Source organism: Equus quagga, chromosome 17 (assembly GCF_021613505.1).
Source record: "Equus quagga isolate Etosha38 chromosome 17, UCLA_HA_Equagga_1.0, whole genome shotgun sequence".
Classification (NCBI taxonomy): Eukaryota; Metazoa; Chordata; class Mammalia; order Perissodactyla; family Equidae; genus Equus; species Equus quagga.
In genome coordinates this window covers 39,413,386-39,432,435 of record NC_060283.1, presented here as the reverse complement: position 1 = coordinate 39,432,435, position 19,050 = coordinate 39,413,386, and the positions used below count along the sequence as shown (strand labels likewise).

General features: G+C 38.0%; 1 protein-coding gene across 9 annotated transcripts in view; it reads left to right on the top strand.

Annotated features, from left to right (window-relative positions):
* GIGYF2 (GRB10 interacting GYF protein 2) overlaps positions 1-19,050 on the top strand; it is a 125,739-nt gene that overhangs the window by 79,121 nt on the left and 27,568 nt on the right. For all 9 annotated transcript variants that reach the window (XM_046643159.1, XM_046643155.1, XM_046643157.1 and 6 more), the window contains 8 exons: positions 899-1,058; positions 7,233-7,399; positions 9,709-9,800; positions 11,115-11,222; positions 12,262-12,362; positions 14,100-14,200; positions 16,126-16,287; positions 17,490-17,648. In XM_046643159.1, the coding sequence (XP_046499115.1) occupies positions 899-1,058; positions 7,233-7,399; positions 9,709-9,800; positions 11,115-11,222; positions 12,262-12,362; positions 14,100-14,200; positions 16,126-16,287; positions 17,490-17,648 (1,050 nt within the window). The remainder of the gene's footprint in view (positions 1-898; positions 1,059-7,232; positions 7,400-9,708; positions 9,801-11,114; positions 11,223-12,261; positions 12,363-14,099; positions 14,201-16,125; positions 16,288-17,489; positions 17,649-19,050) is intronic.

Here is a 19,050-nt window from a genome sequence, read left to right as displayed (position 1 = left end):
TATTTTAGTACTGGAAAAGTTTGTATGTCTAGTATTTATTTGTGTGAATAATTGTCTTTTAAATCATTTCATGCTTATAAGTTTCTGCTATGTAGTAGTCATTATGTCAGGTTATTTTTTGCTCTTCTGAGGTTGCCCTTAGCTGTTTGCTTTTCTTTTTTCTTTTTGGAAATTAATGGAATACCAAAAATGGCAAATACAAGCAGCTGTGGATGGGCACTTGTGTCTTCTGTGTGTTTTGCCTAAGATGTGACAGGGAAAATAGTTAAACCCTCAGGATATTAACATCTTATTCATGTCTCTAGATTTCCCTAAGATTGTATATACTATTGTTTCTATGTAAAGTAAATGATAGCTTGCTTTCTACACAAGAAACTCTTTCCTTCAGGGTGGAGTGATTGTGGCAAGAAATGTTGAAGAAGGGGGACAATGTCTTAGTAAAACTTGTAGAAGATTTTATTTTTATTAATTGAGCCTTCTGTTAACACTCATGTTTTTACAGGTTTAGTTAATACAATTTAGGATTGACCAATGGCTTATTAGTTTAAAAAGTACTCTATTAGTGTATTGATTAGAAGCTTGGGCTTTGATCCATACAAGTTTGTGTTTTAATCTCAGTTTGGTTTGCTTAATAATTTTGAGACCTTGAGCAAGACTTGACCTTTCTGAGCCTTAGTTTCCCCCTCTGTAAAATGGGGATAGTACCTATTTCATGGCATTGTTGGAAGAATTAAATTGTTGTCTGCTGTGTTCCCTGCATAATGCCTTTCGTAGATCAAATAGGCCTTGCATAATGCCTTTCAGAGGTCAAAAAAAGGATAGGCATTTTTATTATGTGTACAAGTACTAATTTAGGATCATTTGTTTCCGCAATGCATTCTTTTTGTTTTTCTATTAGCAAGCTGAGAAGATGGTGGCTTATCTCCAGGACAGTGCACTAGATGATGAGAGATTGGCATCAAAACTGCAGGAGCACAGAGCTAAGGGAGTCTCAGTTCCACTGATGCATGAAGCAATGCAGAAGTGGTATTACAAAGATCCTCAGGGAGAAATTCAAGGTAGGTTGTTCCATTATACTTTAAGTACAGGAGTGTCTACCATTACCTCCAGATTCTGTAAGATGGTGATTATTTAATGTTAATTTGCGTAATAGTAGAAAAAGAAGTCAATGCTATGGGCTTTCTTTATATATATAGAAGGTATTTTATAGGCTCTACCCATAGTACTTTACAATTTCACTGGAGGGAGGGAGAGTCCAATGAAAATAATTTGAATACAAGGCGGAATGTGATTAGTAATAGGATAAAGGTGTAAACAAAATGCTAAAGACTCCCTCAGTGCTGACATCCCAGCTGGTTAACTAGGCAGGTGAGTTTGTTACCCTCTCTTTACTTCAGTCTCCCTACCGTAAACAGGTGACGGCAGCAGTCTTGGAAGACCTCGCGTGAATGTTTCGCTTTAGTGAAGTTGATATCATAAATGATAAAGAACTATTAAAAATGTCTGAGAAAAGATAGTAGCATATTAGCAACAAATCCCTTAAAACGTTAGAATGGGGAGAGAATGCTGCAAAGGACATTTGTTGATTCTTTGTTTCTGCTTTTGAAATCTTTGATTATAATCTGAAATTGGTTGTTGATTTATATTAGTGCCAGTTTCATGATAGTGTTTTACCAAGTACGCCCTGTGGCCTCTCTCCAATGTAATAATTCCGTTTTCACTCTCAGTCCCCTTCCCCTGCTTTATTCTTCTTCACAGCATCTGTTGCTACCTGGCACTTTGTATATTTTGTTCATGATCTGTTTACACCCCTGTAGAATGTAAGGTGCACAACAGCAGGGCTGCGTGTTTTAATTAAATTTACTTTGAGATAATTGTAGCTTCACATGCAGTTGTAAGAAATAATACCAAATTCCATGTACCCTTTACCCGGTTTCCCCCAGTGGTAACCTCTTGCAAAACTATAGTACAACATCAACAACCAGGATATTGACATTGATACAGTCAAGATTCAGAACATTTCCATTTCATTAGGGATCCCTCATGTTGCCTTTTATAGCCACGTGCATTTCCCTCCCACTTAGACCCACTCCTTAACCCTTAGCAACCCTTAATCTGTTCTCCATTTTTATATTTTATCATTTCAAGAATGTATAAATGGAATCATACAATATGTAACAGTGACTTTTTTCTCTCAGCATAATTCTCTGGAGATTCATCCAGATTGTTGTATATATCAATAGTTTGTTTCTTTTTGTTTGCTGAGTAGTATTCCAAGATGTGAATATATTATAGTTTGTTTAACCATTCACCTGTGAACGGCATCTGAGTTGTTTCAGTTTTTGGCTATTATAATAAAGCTGTTAAACATTCATGGATAGGTTTTTGTGTGAACAATAGTCTTTCATCCCTCTGAGATAAATGTCCAGGAGTGCAGTTGCTGGGTTGTATGGTGATCACATGTTTAGTTTCTTTTAGGAAACTGCCAAACTGTTTTTCAGAGGGGCTGTGCCTTTTTGTATTCCCACCAGCAATCTATGAGTGATCCAGTTTTTCCACATCCTTGATAGTATTTGATGTTGCTATTTTTTGTTTTAGCCATTCTGACAGATGTGTAGTGACATCTCATTGTAGTTTTTAATTTGCATTTCCCTAATAACTGATGATGTTGAACATCTTTTCATGTGCTTATTGGCTGTTTGTCCTCTTCAGTAAAATGTCTCATGTTTTTTGCCCATGTTCTAATTGGATTGTTTGCTTTTTTTACTTTTGAGTTTTGAGAGTTCTTTTATATGTTCTAGATAATAGCCCTTGGTTAGATGAGTGGCTAGCAAATATTTTCTCCCAGTCTGTATCTTTTTATCCTCTTCACAGAGTTTCACAGAGCAAAAGTTTAAAATTTTGATGGAGTCCAATAGATAAATTTTTTCCTTTTATGGATTCTACTTTTGGTATTAAGTCTAAGAGGAACTCTTTGCCTAGCTTCAGATCCCAAAGATATTTTTTTTGTTGTTTTTTTAAAGGTATACTTTTTTGGTGAGGTAGATTGACACTGAGCTAATGTCTGTTGCCAATCTTTGTCTTTTTTTTTTTCTCCCCAAAACCCTAGTACATAGTTGTAAGTTCTTCTAGTTCTTCTATGTGGGGTGCTGCCACAGCATGGCTTGAGCGGTGTGTAGGTCCACGCCCAGGATCTGAACCAGTGAACCCCAGGCCACCAAAGCAGAGCTCGTGAAGTTAACCGCTACACCACTGGACCAGCCCCCAAAGATTTTTTTGCTATGTTTTTTCCAAAAAAAATTTATTTTTGTGTTTGACACGCAATTCTGTGATCCATTTTGAGTTGATTTTTCTCTAAGGTGTGGGACTTATGTCGGTATATTTTTTTGCCCGTGGATGTCCAGTTGCTCTGGGACCTTTTGTTGAAAAGACTCTGTTTCTTCCTTTGACTTGCTTTTGCACCTTAGTCAAAATTCAACTGAGCATATTTGTGTTGGTCTGTTTCTGGATTCTTTATTCTCTTCCATCGATCTATGTGTCTGTCTCTCCACCAATACCACACAGTCTTGATTACTGTAGCTATATAAGAAGTCTTGACATGGGGTAGAATGATTTATCTCTGTTCATATTTTTTTCAAAATAGTTTTTAGTTTTTCTAATTCCTTGAAAATCATACAAATTTTAGAATAATCTTGTCTATATTTACCAAAACTCTTGCTGAGATTTTAATAGGAATTATGTTAAACCTTTATATTGTTTTGAAGAGAATTGACCTCTTTCCCATGTTGTTTTCCAATCCATGAACATGATATGTCTCTCAGTTTACTTAGATCTTTGTTTTTTTTTGTCAGCGCTGTATCGTTTTCAGCATAGACTCTACACATATTTTATTAGATTTAAACCTAAGTATTTGGGTTTTTGTTTTTGAGCAATTGTAAATTTTATTTTCAGTGTCTGTGCATTCATTACTAGGATATAGAATTGAAGTTCAGATATTTGTCTTTACTCTGTGACCTTGCTGAACTCATTGGTTCTAGGAGTTTTCTTTGTTTTTTGTTAGGTTTCATAGGATTTTCTAGGTAGACATTATTGTCATCTTCAAATAGGGACAGTTTTATTTTTTCATTTCCTATCTGTATTCCTTTTCTTTCTTTTTGTTGCCTTATTGTATATTCCAACACTGTGTTGAATAAAGAGGAGTGAGAACAGACAGACTTGCTTTGTTTTCTCTGTTTCTATCTTAGGAGGAACACATTCAGTCTTTAATAATGAAGTGTAATTTTAGCTGCTAGGTTTTTGTAGATGCTATTTATCAAGGTGAGGAAGTACCCTGTTTTTTGAGAGTTTCTCTGATTGGGTATTGGATTTTTTCAAATGCTTTTTCTGCATCTGTTGATGTGATCATACGATTTTTCTTCTTTAGCCACTTAATATGGTGGATTACATTGATTGGTTTTTGAGTATTGAACCAGCTTTGCATTCTGTAATAAACTCCGATAGATCATGATGTATACTTCTTTCTATATATTGCTGAATTCTATTTGGTAATATTTTGTTAAGGATTTTTGTATCTATATTCATGAGGAATGTTGTGTTGTTTTGTTTTTTTGTTTTTGGTATTCTATCTGGTTTTTGGTATCAGGGTAATAATAGCTTTATAAAATAAAATGGGAATTATTCTCTCCCCTTCTATTTTCTGGAAAAGATTGTTTAGAATTGGTGTCAGTTCTTTAAATGTTTGGCAGAGTTCTCCAGTGAAACCCTCTAGAGACTTCTTTTTGAGAATTTTAAAGTTACAAATTCAATATCCTTAATAGTTACAGGGCTGTTTAAATTACCTATTTAATATGGGTGAATTGTGGTAGTTTTCTGTTTTTTGATGAATTGATCCATTTCATCTAAGATGTCAAATTTATGTGTATGGAATATTCCCTTTTAATCTTTTTTGATAGTTTTCCCTTATCTTTTTGATAAAAGTATTCCCTTCTTATGTTTTTGATATCTGAAGGTTCTGTAGTGATAATCCCCCATTTCATTCCTGTTATTGGTAATTTGTTCATGTCTCTTTTTCTCTTTATCAGTTTTGCTGGAGATTTGTTAATTTTACCAGTCTTTTCAAAGATTCAGCTTTGTTTCATTGGTTTTTTTGACTACTTTTGTTTTCGGTTTCATTGGTTTCTTGTCTTTATCATCTGCTTCTTGGGGCTTATTTTGCTTTTTTTAGGTTTTTGAGGTGAGAGCTTATATTATTGATTTGAGACTTTTCCTTTTTTCTAATGTAATTTAATACTGTAAATTTCTCTCTCAGCACTTCTTTGACTGTGTACCACAAATTTTTGATATAAGTATTTTCATTCATCCACTTTTACCCAGGATTATTTAGAAGTGTATTGTTTAGTTTCCAAGTGTTTGGAAATTTTTCTGATATCTTTCTGTGTATGATTTCTGTTTGATTCTTTTGTGGTTGAAGAACATGCTATGTATGATTTCAATTTTTAAAACTTAGTGAGATTTATTATGGCCCAGATTAGATTCTGTTTTGCTCTCAGTTCTGTGAGTGCTTGAAAAGAATGTGTCTTTTGAGTGTTATAAATATCAATTAGCTCTTGTTGGTTGATGGTGGTGTTGAGGTTTATAATCTTGCTGATTTTCTGTCTGGTTGTTCTATCGATTGTTGAGAGAGGAGTGTTGAAGTCTTCAACTATAATTGTGGATTTGTCTGTTTCTCTTTTCAGCTATCAGATTTTGCTTCCCATATTTTGCAGCTTTGTTGTTTGGTGCATACACTTTTATGGTTGCTATGTCTTGTTGGTGGACTGATCCTTTATTATTATATAATATAGCTCTCTGTCTCTGGTAACTTTCCTTGCTCTGAAGTCTACTTTATCAAATATTAATGCAGCCACTCTAGCTTTCTTTTGGTTAATATTTTCATGGTACATCTTTTTCTGTCCTTTGACTTTGAACCTGCCTGCATTGTTAGATTTGAAGAGACTTTCTTGTAGACAGCATGTAGTTGGGTCATGCTTTTAATTGTATATATTGGGTCATGTTTCTTGTTGCTGGCTTTTTCAGCTCCAGATCTGGGATATATGAGGTAAAATGAAAACCCAGGGAATTCACCACCATGTGATTCCTCAGGCCCCAAGGCCCCTAGTCAGTCTACCTTCTCCACCTTTCTGAGTCTTCTTTTGTTTGTTTTATATATATTGGCCAGCATTTTTAGTTGTATTTAGCAGGAGAAGCAGGGAAAAGGACATCTACTCCATCTTCTTCGAAGTAGAAGTTCCAGGGCTTTGTTTTGTTTGCTGCTGTATCCCCACTGTCTGGACGCATACCATTGGTGTTCAGTAAATATTTGCTGAATGAATGAATTGTTATTGATGAGAGTTTGTTAATTTTATGTATAAAATATTTATTTTCTATTGTAAAGCATCTAAAGAATGTTAGTTTTTACCCCCCTACCAAGGCCAGATTTAGTTTTACCTAGATAAATAAATTATAATTTGTCTTAATTTAACTGATTATTATTTATATTTTGCCTAAACTTCAATAATCTCTGGCAGAAAATGAAAATTAGAGAAGAGCATATTCAGCCCTGCATGTTTATATTCTCTATGCTTAAGTGATATAAAGTCTAACAAATACTACCTCTTTTCAGTTTCATTATACTTTTCTGACAAGTGAATTGTAGAGATTGAGTGAAGTGGAGACAGTTAGGCTCCTTAAAATGATAAAAGCACTGCTAAGAATTTGGGATGTGTATATATAAGGCTTATTTCAAAATTGTTTCTGGGGCTGGTCTGGTGGTGCAGTGGTTAAGTTTGCATGTTCCGCTTCAGCAGCCTGGGGTTTGCCGGTTTGGATCCCGGGCGCAGACCTATGCACCGCTTGTCAAGCCATGCTGTGGCAGGCGTACCACGTATAAAGTAGAGGGAGATGGGCACCGATGTCAGCTCAGAGCCAGTCTTTCTCAGCAAAAAAGGGGATTGGCAGCAGTTGTCAGCTCAGGGCTAATCTTCCTTAAAAAAAAAAAGTTATGTTTTATTAGTTAGAAGCCTTTTCACCACCTTTAGAGATGAATTAAATTAAGATGTCGTACAAAATATATGATAGCTGCCACTTGAAACAAATTGTTACCTCTGGATGAGGATCAGACCCAGGAAATATATTTTTCCTCTTTAGCCTGAAAGGATTCTTATTGCCTTTCTGTCTAATTGGTATTATTATAGGTCCCTTCAATAATCAGGAGATGGCTGAGTGGTTTCAGGCGGGCTATTTTACTATGTCTTTATTGGTGAAGAGAGCATGTGATGAAAGCTTCCAACCTCTTGGTGACATCATGAAGATGTGGGGAAGGGTTCCCTTTTCTCCTGGTCCAGCTCCCCCTCCTCACATGGTAAGTACTTTACAGCTCACCCAGAACACATGCTGGATTCAGAAGCGCTTGCTCCTCTTTGTATACACAACCCAGGTGTTACATCTAGTTAGGGAGAAACTGTAGTTCTTTGAAAGTAATTGAAATGGCAATGGGAAGTCTGAATAGGAGACTGCATACCTAGCTATAATGATTTTTTCAAAACTTAAATACCTGTGCCCGTCCTCTTCACAAGCTCACACACTCTGAAGAAACAGAATCCTTCAGTGGCTCTCCAGCAGCTGCAGAATGAAGAACAGCGTCTTACCTGGTCCTGCATGTTCTGGCACCTTACCTCTCTAAGTTCATATCAGAGCTTTCACCTTTATCTGCTGTGCTTCAACACTGTTGACTTAGTGGACCTTACTGCCTCTTGTGAGAATGCACATTCTCCGCCCTACCCTCTCTCCATTTGCCTCTCGCTTTCTGACTCATAAAGCTCCTAAATTTGAGGTTTACCTTAAGCAGATGTTACTGTCTCACTCCTTGCAGCTGCTCCTGGGCCTCTCCCTGTAGAGTTTTGGAGGGCTTCTGATCTGTGCCTCACTTTTCCTTCTCCAGGGTGGGGTGGCTGGTGGCTGGCCAGAGTTGAAAGTGGCGATAGTCAGAAACCTTTAGTGTGAACACTGGATTTCTACAGTAACATCCACCACTGGTTTATTCATCAACCATGTACCAAGGGCCCATGCCAGGCCTTGTGGTAGGTTTTTATGAGATGAAGATAAGACACAACCTCTGTAGTCAGGGAAGTTCATAGGTGAGAACAGAGGCAGTCAAACGTTTTTGACCATGACTCATAGTAAAGAAAAATGAATTTTACATCACTACTCTGTACATTCATAGCGTGCTCTCTATATATGTGAAACAAGTTTCACAAAACATTTTGTGCCATGCACATATCTTCTGTTGAGTTTCTTTTCTTTTAAACATGTAAATGTTGGTCTTGACCCAGTAATTGATTTCGCAATCCACTGATAGATTGAGACCTCCTATAGTCCGGAGAGCAGTGAAGATTCCTAGGTGACGGGAATTATTTCTGACGTTTCTTTCATAAATCCAAAGAAGAGTTATACTGTGTATTATGGTATGTAAATTTAACTTACATACCAACTTTGAGCCTTATTTCACTTTTCTGAAATTGGGATGAATTTTTATCTTGCATGTTTCAGAGCTGCAAGTTTATCATTTGGGAGTGTGGCATGCTTACTCTAGTCCGCTTGTTGGGGCTGAGCCTCAATCAGACCCGCCTAAGGGGAAAAACCATGGGAAGCTCTGCTTCTTGTCAGCTGTTGCCTTTGCCCTGAATAGCACTGATAAGAGAGTTCACCTTGATGATGAATATATCTTGAAACCTGGGTCTTCATGTAGAAATTTTACATTAAGCTAGTGTAGCTTCTATATCCTCTAATATTTAATGAGCATGAAAAATATCCCTGAATTTCAGATGATGCCCACCCCAAGAAATTGCATATGAAATGTTTTATTCCAAACTGTAATCAGTGTACAATGAACAGATAAACTATTCACTAATGATTTACCTAAGTTTAGTCTGTGTCACCCTTACGCTTTTCTTTCTATCTTACAGTTCACATTTCATTCTTTTTCCCACTTTCAGCTTTTTAAAATTTAAATTCCAGCCATGTTATTTGAAAGATAAGCTAAAAAGCAGGGTGTTACTACAGCTTATTTTTTATAACTCATGATGTATTAATAGCAATAGAAACACCTAATTTTGGGGTAAAGAGTTTTAGTTTTCAAAGTTCTTTTATATTCTGATAAATTTAAAATTTTTCATCATCTTTAAGAAGACATAGGCTTGCTCCCTGTATTCATTGTGTACCATTATAAAATTCTTACCATAACATTTCTTTTAACCTTTAGATAATTTTACTCCTCTGTTTTGTTCCATTTCTCTTATTTCTACATGATAACCAAATTTATAAATCACTTTAATATTAGGAGAATTATACATTGTTTCAGTTACCATAACAACTCTGGAATATAGTACAACAATTCAGCTTTAAGCGCAGGAGGGGAGAACAGCAGCTAAGATGAGGACCCTTTCCCACCTTAGGGAGTCTCTTATAATGCAGACACCCCCTTTTTCCATTAGATGGCACCATTTAGTTTTTAAAGATGACTGAGGTTTTATAGTTAAGCATTTTGGCATAGAGGTGGAGTGGGATGTGAAGCTCTGGGATTCATTTTGCTTTCAAATGTACGTACTAAATGGCTTTTAGGCTCTTTGCAATTTATTCAGTGATATTTTTTCCCCTACCCCTTACTCCCAGGGAGAGTTGGACCAGGAACGACTGACCAGGCAGCAGGAACTCACGGCATTGTACCAGATGCAGCACCTCCAGTACCAGCAGTTCCTAATACAGTAAGAGCAGTAATGCAGTAGGGTGTACTGCAGCACCAAGAGGGCCTTTAGAAATAATCTGCTCCCAGCTTTCATCTTTTACACCAGAGAGCTCAAAGTTTTTGTTTTTTTTTGAGGAAGATTAGCCCTGAGCTAACATCTGCCACCAACCCTCCTCTTTTTGCTGGGGAAGACTGGCCCTGAGCTAACATCCGTGCCCATCTTCCTCTTCTTTATATGTGGGACGCCTACCACAGCATGGCTTTTGCCAAGCAGTACCATGTCCGCACCCGGGATCCGAACCGGTGAACCCCAGGCTGCTGAAGTAGAACGTGCGCAATTAACCGCTGTGCCACCAGGCTGTCCCAAGAGCTGAAAGTTTATAGGATACCTCAGTCACCTAACTAATGCCGTGTTACCACTATACATTCTAAGTTTGGTCATGTCTTACTTCTCAAATACCAGAAGTTTGCAGAAGATGACATAACTATAATTTTGCAAGCTCTTTAGCTCCTAAAGCAAGAATCAGCAAACATTTTAAGAACTAAGTGCCTCTTCAATGGCTCAGCTTTGAATGCCACAAAGAACATAGATGAGAGGGCAGGAAAGAAGTACAAGTTTATGCTGTTAGTAGTGGCGTGGAGTGATGAAGAGTCACTTAGGTTGTGTGTCCTTTTCGTAGAAGTAGTAAGATTTGCTGTTATCTGGTGCAGAGATTGGCAAACCAATCTGCTGTGTGTTTTTGTAAGCAGAATTTTATTGGAACACACTTGTTTGTGTGTTATCTGTGGCTGCTTTAGCATCACAGTGACAGAATTGCGTGGTAGTTGAGTATGGCCTGCAAAGCCAGAAATACTTACTGTCTGGCTCTTAACAGAAAAAAATTTGTCCACCTCTGATCTACTAAAGAAAATCTTACCTCAAATTTCTAAGCTGAAACATAAAATTGAGAGTTTTTATACAAGGGATTTTATTTTTGCAAAGGGTGCTTCATGTGGAAATAGCTATTAGTTTGAATGTGTGGGGCTTCTTTTTTTTTTTCACTTTTCTGATAAAAGACTATTATTGTCTTGAGGGAGTTTGCCAGTTTTTGACATGTTGTGACTTTTGGGCTGTCCTCTTTCACTCAGAAGCGTGTCATTTATAAGTTCAGTTCTTTCTAGAATGAAGTATAGAATTTTCTGTGTGACTATTATTATGAAGAATTATAAAAATATATTTAAATAGCTGTTTGAATTGTTTTTGGGGGGTGGTGGACTGAACTTTGTCTTTCACTCTCAGTAAAATGAACTAAATGCAGATAGACAGGTTACCACTTTATTTTACTTTTTGAAGACAACAGTATGCACAGGTTTTGGCTCAACAACAGAAAGCAGCCCTGTCTTCTCAGCAGCAGCAACAGTTGGCACTTCTTCTCCAACAGTTCCAGGCACTAAAGATGAGGTTGGTGATCATTCTATGATGTGTCACATTGTGTGTGTGTATTAAAGAAAGAGAAGAAAAGGAAATTTTGGTATAATGTGTGAACTCTGGTATCAGAATACCCACACATAACACATAACTGTGTGTTGTGTGTAAAAACAGAATATAGTTTTAAAAATACTAAGCTGCTTATAAAGCATTTGTTTGGTCTTTTTACTCAGAGGATAGATCTGGAATAATAACCAAAGAATATACTAAGAACACTTGAGAAGTAGTGTAGTCTTATGGAACCAACAACAAAAAAATTATAGTCTTGAAGTGTAATCTCATTTTTACCTGTGATATCACCAGAAAGATATTAACAGTGCCACACAGGGTTGTAATTTTCTAGAACCCAAAAGCCATTAGAGTAGGTCAAAGGAAAAGGAAATTATGTGAGAAGTCTTAAATTTCTGCTGTTTCAGATTATCATTTAGGGTAATATGTGTTGTATCTCCTAGAGAAAGGTATCAGTCACTTCTCTTAAAAACTTTATCATCCAATTTCACCGAACCATTTTACATTTCGCTTTTGAGCCAGAACCCATCCTGTGAGGTAGGCAGGTTCGGTGGTAAGGTCTCCATTTTACAGTTGGGCAAACCAGGATTCCGAGAGGCTGAAGGACTTGGTTGACATAATACATGGAAAACTTAAGTGACAGAACTAAATTGCAGACTTTTCGACTTACAGTCTGTGGGTTTTTGCATTACAACATGCTGCCTCCATGACTCTTATTCAGATGTTTTGGATTTTTTGAGACAGCTGTATATCCGTTATTTGAGGCAGCTGTATATCCATTATTTGGAAATCAATATTTGCTAAAACTGAGTCCAGAAGTGCAATTATTGGGCCTCTCTTTGTTCCTCTCCTAAATGCTTTGGTAGTATCACGTTTTAGTTGAAACAGTGAAGAACTTTTCTGGCCAAATAATCTGGAAAACCTGCAGATAATCCAGAAATTCCTCTTTATCTATTTTTGCAAATGACAAGAACAAGTTAATTTTTTTATTTCCCTTTTGCAGAATATCTGATCAGAACGTCATTCCCTCAGTAACTAGGTCTGTGTCGGTGCCAGATACTGGTTCTATCTGGGAGCTTCAGCCGCCAGCCTCGCAGCCTACAGGTGAGAACTTGGATTGGACATTAGTGTAGCTCCAAGGATTTAGACTCTAATAACTTTATCATTCAATTTTAAAAAAAAAAATCAGTTTTTTGACCCATTTTGTATTGAATATTAACAAAAAGTCCCATTTTTTTAATGGACTCCAGCAAAAGATTGAAAGTATTATTGAAAATACACTGTTAAGGATTTGATAGAAATTATTTAGTAGATAAATTTCTTGAATTTGAGTCAGTCTCTCGTTTTGATGTTGCTCTAATCAGGTAGAAAAGTCTTTTAAATGTTTTGATCTCTTCTCCTAGGGTGAAAAAAAGCATAAGTAAAAACATAAGTAATGATGATCTATTCTTTTGAGTGAAAGGTTGATATATAGCTTAACACTGCAGATACCCAGAATTTTGGGGAAGAAAAAAGCCTGCTTTGAAGTGTACACCTTACCTCATTCTCTGATATTTTTGCATCAAATTAGAAAATTTGGGGCTAGGAGTTTTTAAAAGTCTCGATATTGCTGGAGCACTTCTGTTTCTTAAGGTCTGGTACCTGCAGAGGTGGGTAGTTTGAACTGTCTGTGGATAGTTCTTACAGGAGGTTAGAGTTGGTGTTGAAAATTCTCAGGAACCATGGGCATTGATGGATTTTCCTTAGAGCCATTGAGCCGTTCAGGCTGTAGGTCTCTTGCTAACGTTGACCCTGGGGATTATGGCAGGAGAAGGAATGATGATCCTCCCTCGTCAACTTTCCATGCTGTGTGCACCTTATTTTCTCTTGGTATCCATTTATAGTAAGGGTGTTGAAATACTCTCCAGTTTTTTGGAAACTATTCCTAAGGACCGTATTAAACAACCTGTTTCTTTGGGTGTAATGAAGTCAAATAGTCCATTGGTTTTATACAGACAGGTTATAGTTCATTTACAAATAGTCCATTGGTTTTATACAACTTACGGTTCACAAATAGACTGTAATAAGAATGTAGGAAATAGAGAATTCTGAAAGGTGGTGCCGGCGAACCTTTCTGGCAATAGGAAAACAGACTCAGAAGTCTTTATCTGTTTGTTGACTTCCACATCTGAACTTGTGCGGCCTTTCTGGTCAGCAGGACCATTGTCATTTGTGAGACCTGTGGGCCTTTCCAGGGCCACCTCAGCTCCATCTGTACTTCTTTTTCTCTCTTCCTCTTTTGTTCACATAACATAAAATTAATCATTTTTAAATGAACAATTTAGTGGCGTTTAATATATTCACAATATTATGTAAGCACTTAGTTCTCTCTAGTGTCACAGCTATACATCTCTTAACCCCATTCTCCATGTGGTGTGCAGTGAGCAGTTGTGTGGCTGCTGGAAATACTGTGGGCTTTGGGATCTAGTGTACTGGGATTTAAATCCTGGCATGGCCATATGTTTCCCTTGTGACCTTGGGAATGTTGCAAAACCACCTCTGACACTTAGCCTGTTCATCTGTGAAAATGGGGATATGAACAGATATCCTACAGGGGTTTTTGAGGATGAAATTAGTTCCCCAATAAATGCCTGGTACTTTTTTTTCCTTCTAGATGTGTTGAAGGGTATTGATATAAATTTAGAGCCCACTGGCAGTTGAGTGTACTTAAAAGCTGAACAGATGCATATGATGGAGCGTGTTCAGGGACAGAGAAACAGCTGTTTTCGTTATGCTTATGGATATGTGACCATGTGTGTAAGCTCTGGCATCCCTCACTTTTTTTTCCTCATTGTCTTACAGTTTGGGAAGGTGGTAGTGTGTGGGATCTTCCCCTTGACACCACGACCCCAGGACCTGCCCTTGAACAGCTTCAGCAGATGGAGAAGGCCAAAGCTGCAAAGGTGTGAAACACTCTTCCCCGGCAGTGCATGCCTTCCAGCTGCAGGACACAGGCAGTGGTTTAGTAATGTGTCTCTCTCTTTAGCTAGCTATACTTTTTTCCTTTTAATTTACTGCTACTTAGTTGGTGTAAGCACATTCATATTCTATCCTTACTGTGCCCTCTTCTTCCAAAAAAGACCTCAAAATGGAATTAAAATTAACAAGTTTAAATTAAATCAATTAAATTAAAATTGATTGGTTGATACATTAATGATCATGGTCACATGTACATTTTAGTTACGTTGTTCGTGCTAGAAACACTTATTACAAATACTAAGACCATAAGAAAATATCTACTACATTGCTTATTAGACCCTTGATCTGTGGCTTGAGTTCCTATGCTGAATCTTTATAGTGGTGTTTATTTACATTTCTTATGTCCTCAGAAATACAACTGAAAAGCCCAACATTAATATTCTATCTTGTGTTCCATTCACATCTTCTGGAAGAGCTAGGAATCTTGAATTTTGGTTTTAGTACTTGCCAGAAGAGGATGTTTGTCAACACGTGACGTCATTGTAATGATTTCTGGGTTCTCATGCCTTTGAGAGAATCTTGTTCCTATTTTATACTTAATAAATTCTTATCCCTTAAGGTAGTGACAGTCTCCTTAGAGTGCCCAGAATGTGGAAAGGGTTGATGGTCAGGGTCTGTCTCCATAAAGGAATTAAGAGACCATAATTCAAACGATTGTTGAGTGTGTTCTAATTCCCCAGTGCTTTGTGCTGGGAACACATAGATGATGAAAGATAAGAGCTTGCAGTCTTGTGTCTGCGTGTTGGAGGCAGGGAATGACAAACAGTAACACTTATAATTACAGGTTGGTCAAGAAAGTACATGGCCCAGCTACCCAGATAGGAGAGGTAGGGATCAGGAATTAGATGACACTGTAGATGAACAGTACAACCTGAACTAATTTTACGTGAAGGATAGTAGGATTTAGCCCAGTTGAAGAGTTTCGGGTTGACAGAGTAGGAGGAGATGAAAATTAAATTGCTGTTGAAGGAAACAACACTTCTAAAGGCTCAGAAGTGTACGAGAACTACTGGCTTAGGAAACAGCTAAGTAATTTGGTCTGGCATGGAACCTTGGTGTGGCTGAGCAATAAATGATGAGAGAAGAGGCTAAAGATGAGACAGCCCAGTCATTAGGATCCTTGCACATGTCATGTTAAAGAGTTAGGATTTCTTTTTTGGGTGAAAGGTGGTGTTAAATGTAAGCCAGGGAGTGATTTTTTTGGTGGAGGTTAGATGTTGAGCTGGAGAATGTGGGCAAAACTGGGTGCTGGGAAACCAGATAAGAGACTCTTAGGAAAGTGGATGAGAAAGTGAAGGCCTGAACTATACCTGTGGCAGTGGGACTGGAGACTAGGTGCTGGATTTGACTAGTATTTAGGAAGTATACATGATAGAATTTGTCAAGTGGTTGGTTGTCAAATTTTAAAGAATTCTATAATTCTTCACACTAGCAGCTTCACAACATTGCTGTTAAATCTTAGAGACTCACTGTTAGATCTTCAGTCAGAAAATCCTTTGTAGGGCTGAGCAAAGAGATGCCACCCCAAAAGAATTCGTATATTAGTCTCATATTGGCCACTTTTTCTCCCACATCGAGGAGATGTGGTATAGTGGTAATGTGGAGAGAGGAGGTCGGTAAAAGCGGGGTGAGTGCATTCAACTTAGAAGAGCGTTAAAGTTGTGATTATTACTGGGACGTATCAGAGCTCACAGCTCTCACAGAGGTTTTACCACCCATTTGCAGTACCAGTAGCTGGGTGAATGGTAGCGTCTGCACATTTAGCTTCTCCTCACTGTACTGGGCAGTGATGTTGGAGTGTTCCTGTGCTTGGCTTCAAGTTTCTAAGAGTCCTCTTGTGTAATCACAGCTGGAGCAGGAGAGAAGAGAGGCAGAAATGAGGGCAAAACGGGAAGAGGAGGAGCGAAAGAGGCAAGAGGAACTCCGGAGACAACAGGAGGAAATTCTTCGGAGACAGCAGGAGGAAGAAAGGAAAAGGAGGGAGGAAGAAGAGCTTGCCCGTAGGAAACAGGTATACCTCTGAGAGCTCCCACCGTAGGATTAGTGTCGAGGAGGCCCTGCAGGGTATCTTGCTCACTCCCATCATTTCTTAGGCCATAGCTATCTGGGAGATGCTTTTCCTGAGGCTGACAGGGAGCTAACAGCAGGATTGGGATTAGGTTAGAATTTTAGGAGACTCACTTCCCTTTAGAAAAAATGTCTGTTATCTGCTAACACCCGCTGGAGGGATGCTCTTCAGTCCTAGCAAATCATTGGAATTGATTTTTTTTTGCTTATTTCCTGGTGTTTCATAAACCAGTTAGATTTCAGAAGTAATTAAGTCTTTGCTTAAGTGTTTGTAACCAGTGACGTTGAATATTTTTCATATTTTTTGCCCATTTGTATTTCTTTTTAGGAAATTCTCTATTCATGTGCTTGGCCCATTTTTATACTGAGATTTTTAAAGATCCTGATTGAATCACTCTAAAAGCCTAAAGTCTAGCCTTTACCTCACATTTCCTACTTGTTGGCCACAGGGGTACTTTGTGAAAAACAAAAAGGTCCATGCCGAGATTAGATTAGAAGGACTAATATGTCTTAGTCGTACTTTACATTAGCATGTAAGGGCTCTAAGAAGTGTTGCAGCAAGGAAATCTGTTCATTCTGTGTTGCTCAGTATTTCCTGAATTATTTTGACAGTGGCACCCTTTTCTACATACTTAATATCTGTGGGACTTTTATTCTTCAGAATGTGTTCTAGGACACAAAGCTTTACTCAGTACATCTGACTGGAGAACTTATTCCTGCCTCACCAGGCATTTTTGGTGCCTGTGTTGATTTGGCCTCTATGCCTTAGGTTCTCAGTTGATTAAAAAACAGGGGCTAATGGCACCAATGGAGAAACCAAAGCCTGAGTCCTAACGTAGCCTTTTCTAGGGTTTCAGTAAATGATGTAGCTAACATAGCAACCAGGATAGACTTCACAGTGTAGTGCAATTTAACTACTCATACTTCAAATACAAGTTATTTTAACTCTTAATGTGTCTACCCCCTGGCTCACATGCATACTTTTTGCTCTGTATCCTGCTTATATACTTTTTATATTTACTGTTAAGAGAGTCTTAGCACGTGGCCTGTTCCTTTTTAAATTATGATGTAATGTAATTGAAACCCAGGGTTTCTCTCTCACACACACACACACACACACACACACACACCCTTTCTTTAATTTAGGAAGAGGCTTTGCGACGCCAGAGGGAGCAAGAAATTGCATTAAGGCGACAGCGAGAAGAAGAAGAAAGACAACAGCAAGAAGAAGCTCTTAGAAGACTAGAGGAGAGGAGAAGAGAAGAGGAAGAAAGGCGGAAGCAGGAAGAATTGTTACGCCAGCAGGTGACCACATGGTTTCCTCTCCTCATTCCTTCTTTGAACCTAGAAGTTAATGATTGGAAAAGTGTTAGGGTATTAGGATAGGTGTAGGATAGCCTATCTAAAACTTTTTCAGGTTGCTGAAAATTACCAAAAGAGATTTAACTAATTCTTACTACTTTTGTAATAACTGTTGCACATGTAATTATAAAGTCTAAAAATATGAAAGAAGCAAAACAAACGAAAAAACAGAACACCAGAGAGAAATCGAAGGCCTACCCTTAAAAAGCCAAATGTGACATCTGCAAATTGACAACTTTTTGCCTGAGGGTACTCCCCAATTCACTTTTTTAAAGTGCACAATTCAGGGCTGCTTAATAAATTCACAAAGCTATGCAACAGTCACCGCTAGTTCCATTCTGCCATTACAGGCAGCCAGAACCCCAAAAGCATTTAATTTTAATGTTTAAGAACATAGATAGACTTTTTTATTAGTAGACTTTACTTTTAGAAGAGTATTAGATTTCCAGAAAAATTGGGATAATAGTACAATTTCCCCTATTGTGGTCTTACATTAGTGTGGTACATTTGTTACGATAGACCAGTATTGATGCATTATCATTAACTAAAGCCCATAGTTCCTTGACAGTCCCTCACTTTTTCCCTAATGCCCTTTTTCTGTTCCAGAACCCCATTCAAAATATTAGATTTAGTTGTCATGTCTCCTTAGCTGCTTGTTGGCTGTGAGAAACTTCTGAGACTTTCCTTGATTTTGATGACTTTGACCGTTTTAAGGAATACTGGTCAGTATATCACAGTTAGGATACTTGCAGCTGAAAAATCAAAATACGCACCTTAGAGTGGCTTTAACAATAGATAACCTCATTGCCTCACATATCAAGGAGGTCTGGAAGTTAAGGCAGTTATGCACGACCTCAGTGACTCCACGATGTCGTAAGGATCCAGGTCCTTTGCACAGTTCTGCTCTACCATCTCTTGGTGTATTGATTTTTGAGTTCAGAGTTTTCACTTCATGGTTAGAAATTTCAGATACCATACCCTTGTACAACTTCCTCCAAAAAGGGAGTTGCCCTTTTCTTACACTTCTTTCCTTTTGTCTGGGAAGAGTATCTTTTCTGGAAGCATCCCTCTGGCCTAAATCAGAACCTAAATCAGGTGTTCCCAGTTACGTTGGAAGCTTAAAAAGCAAAATGTGTCATTTTAAACCACTGATGTGATAGGAGGCTCTGTCTGCAAGGAAGAAGCCTGAAAGGAATGGTTGCTGGATCGGTAGAAACAGTTGCTGCCACAGATGGGCTGGGAGCAAATGGAGAGAGGAGGACAAGGCATAATCAAAAGGTATAGGGGAAGTGTACCTCTGAAGGCCAGGGAAGTCCTCGTAGAGTGGCTGACATCTGCCCTGAGT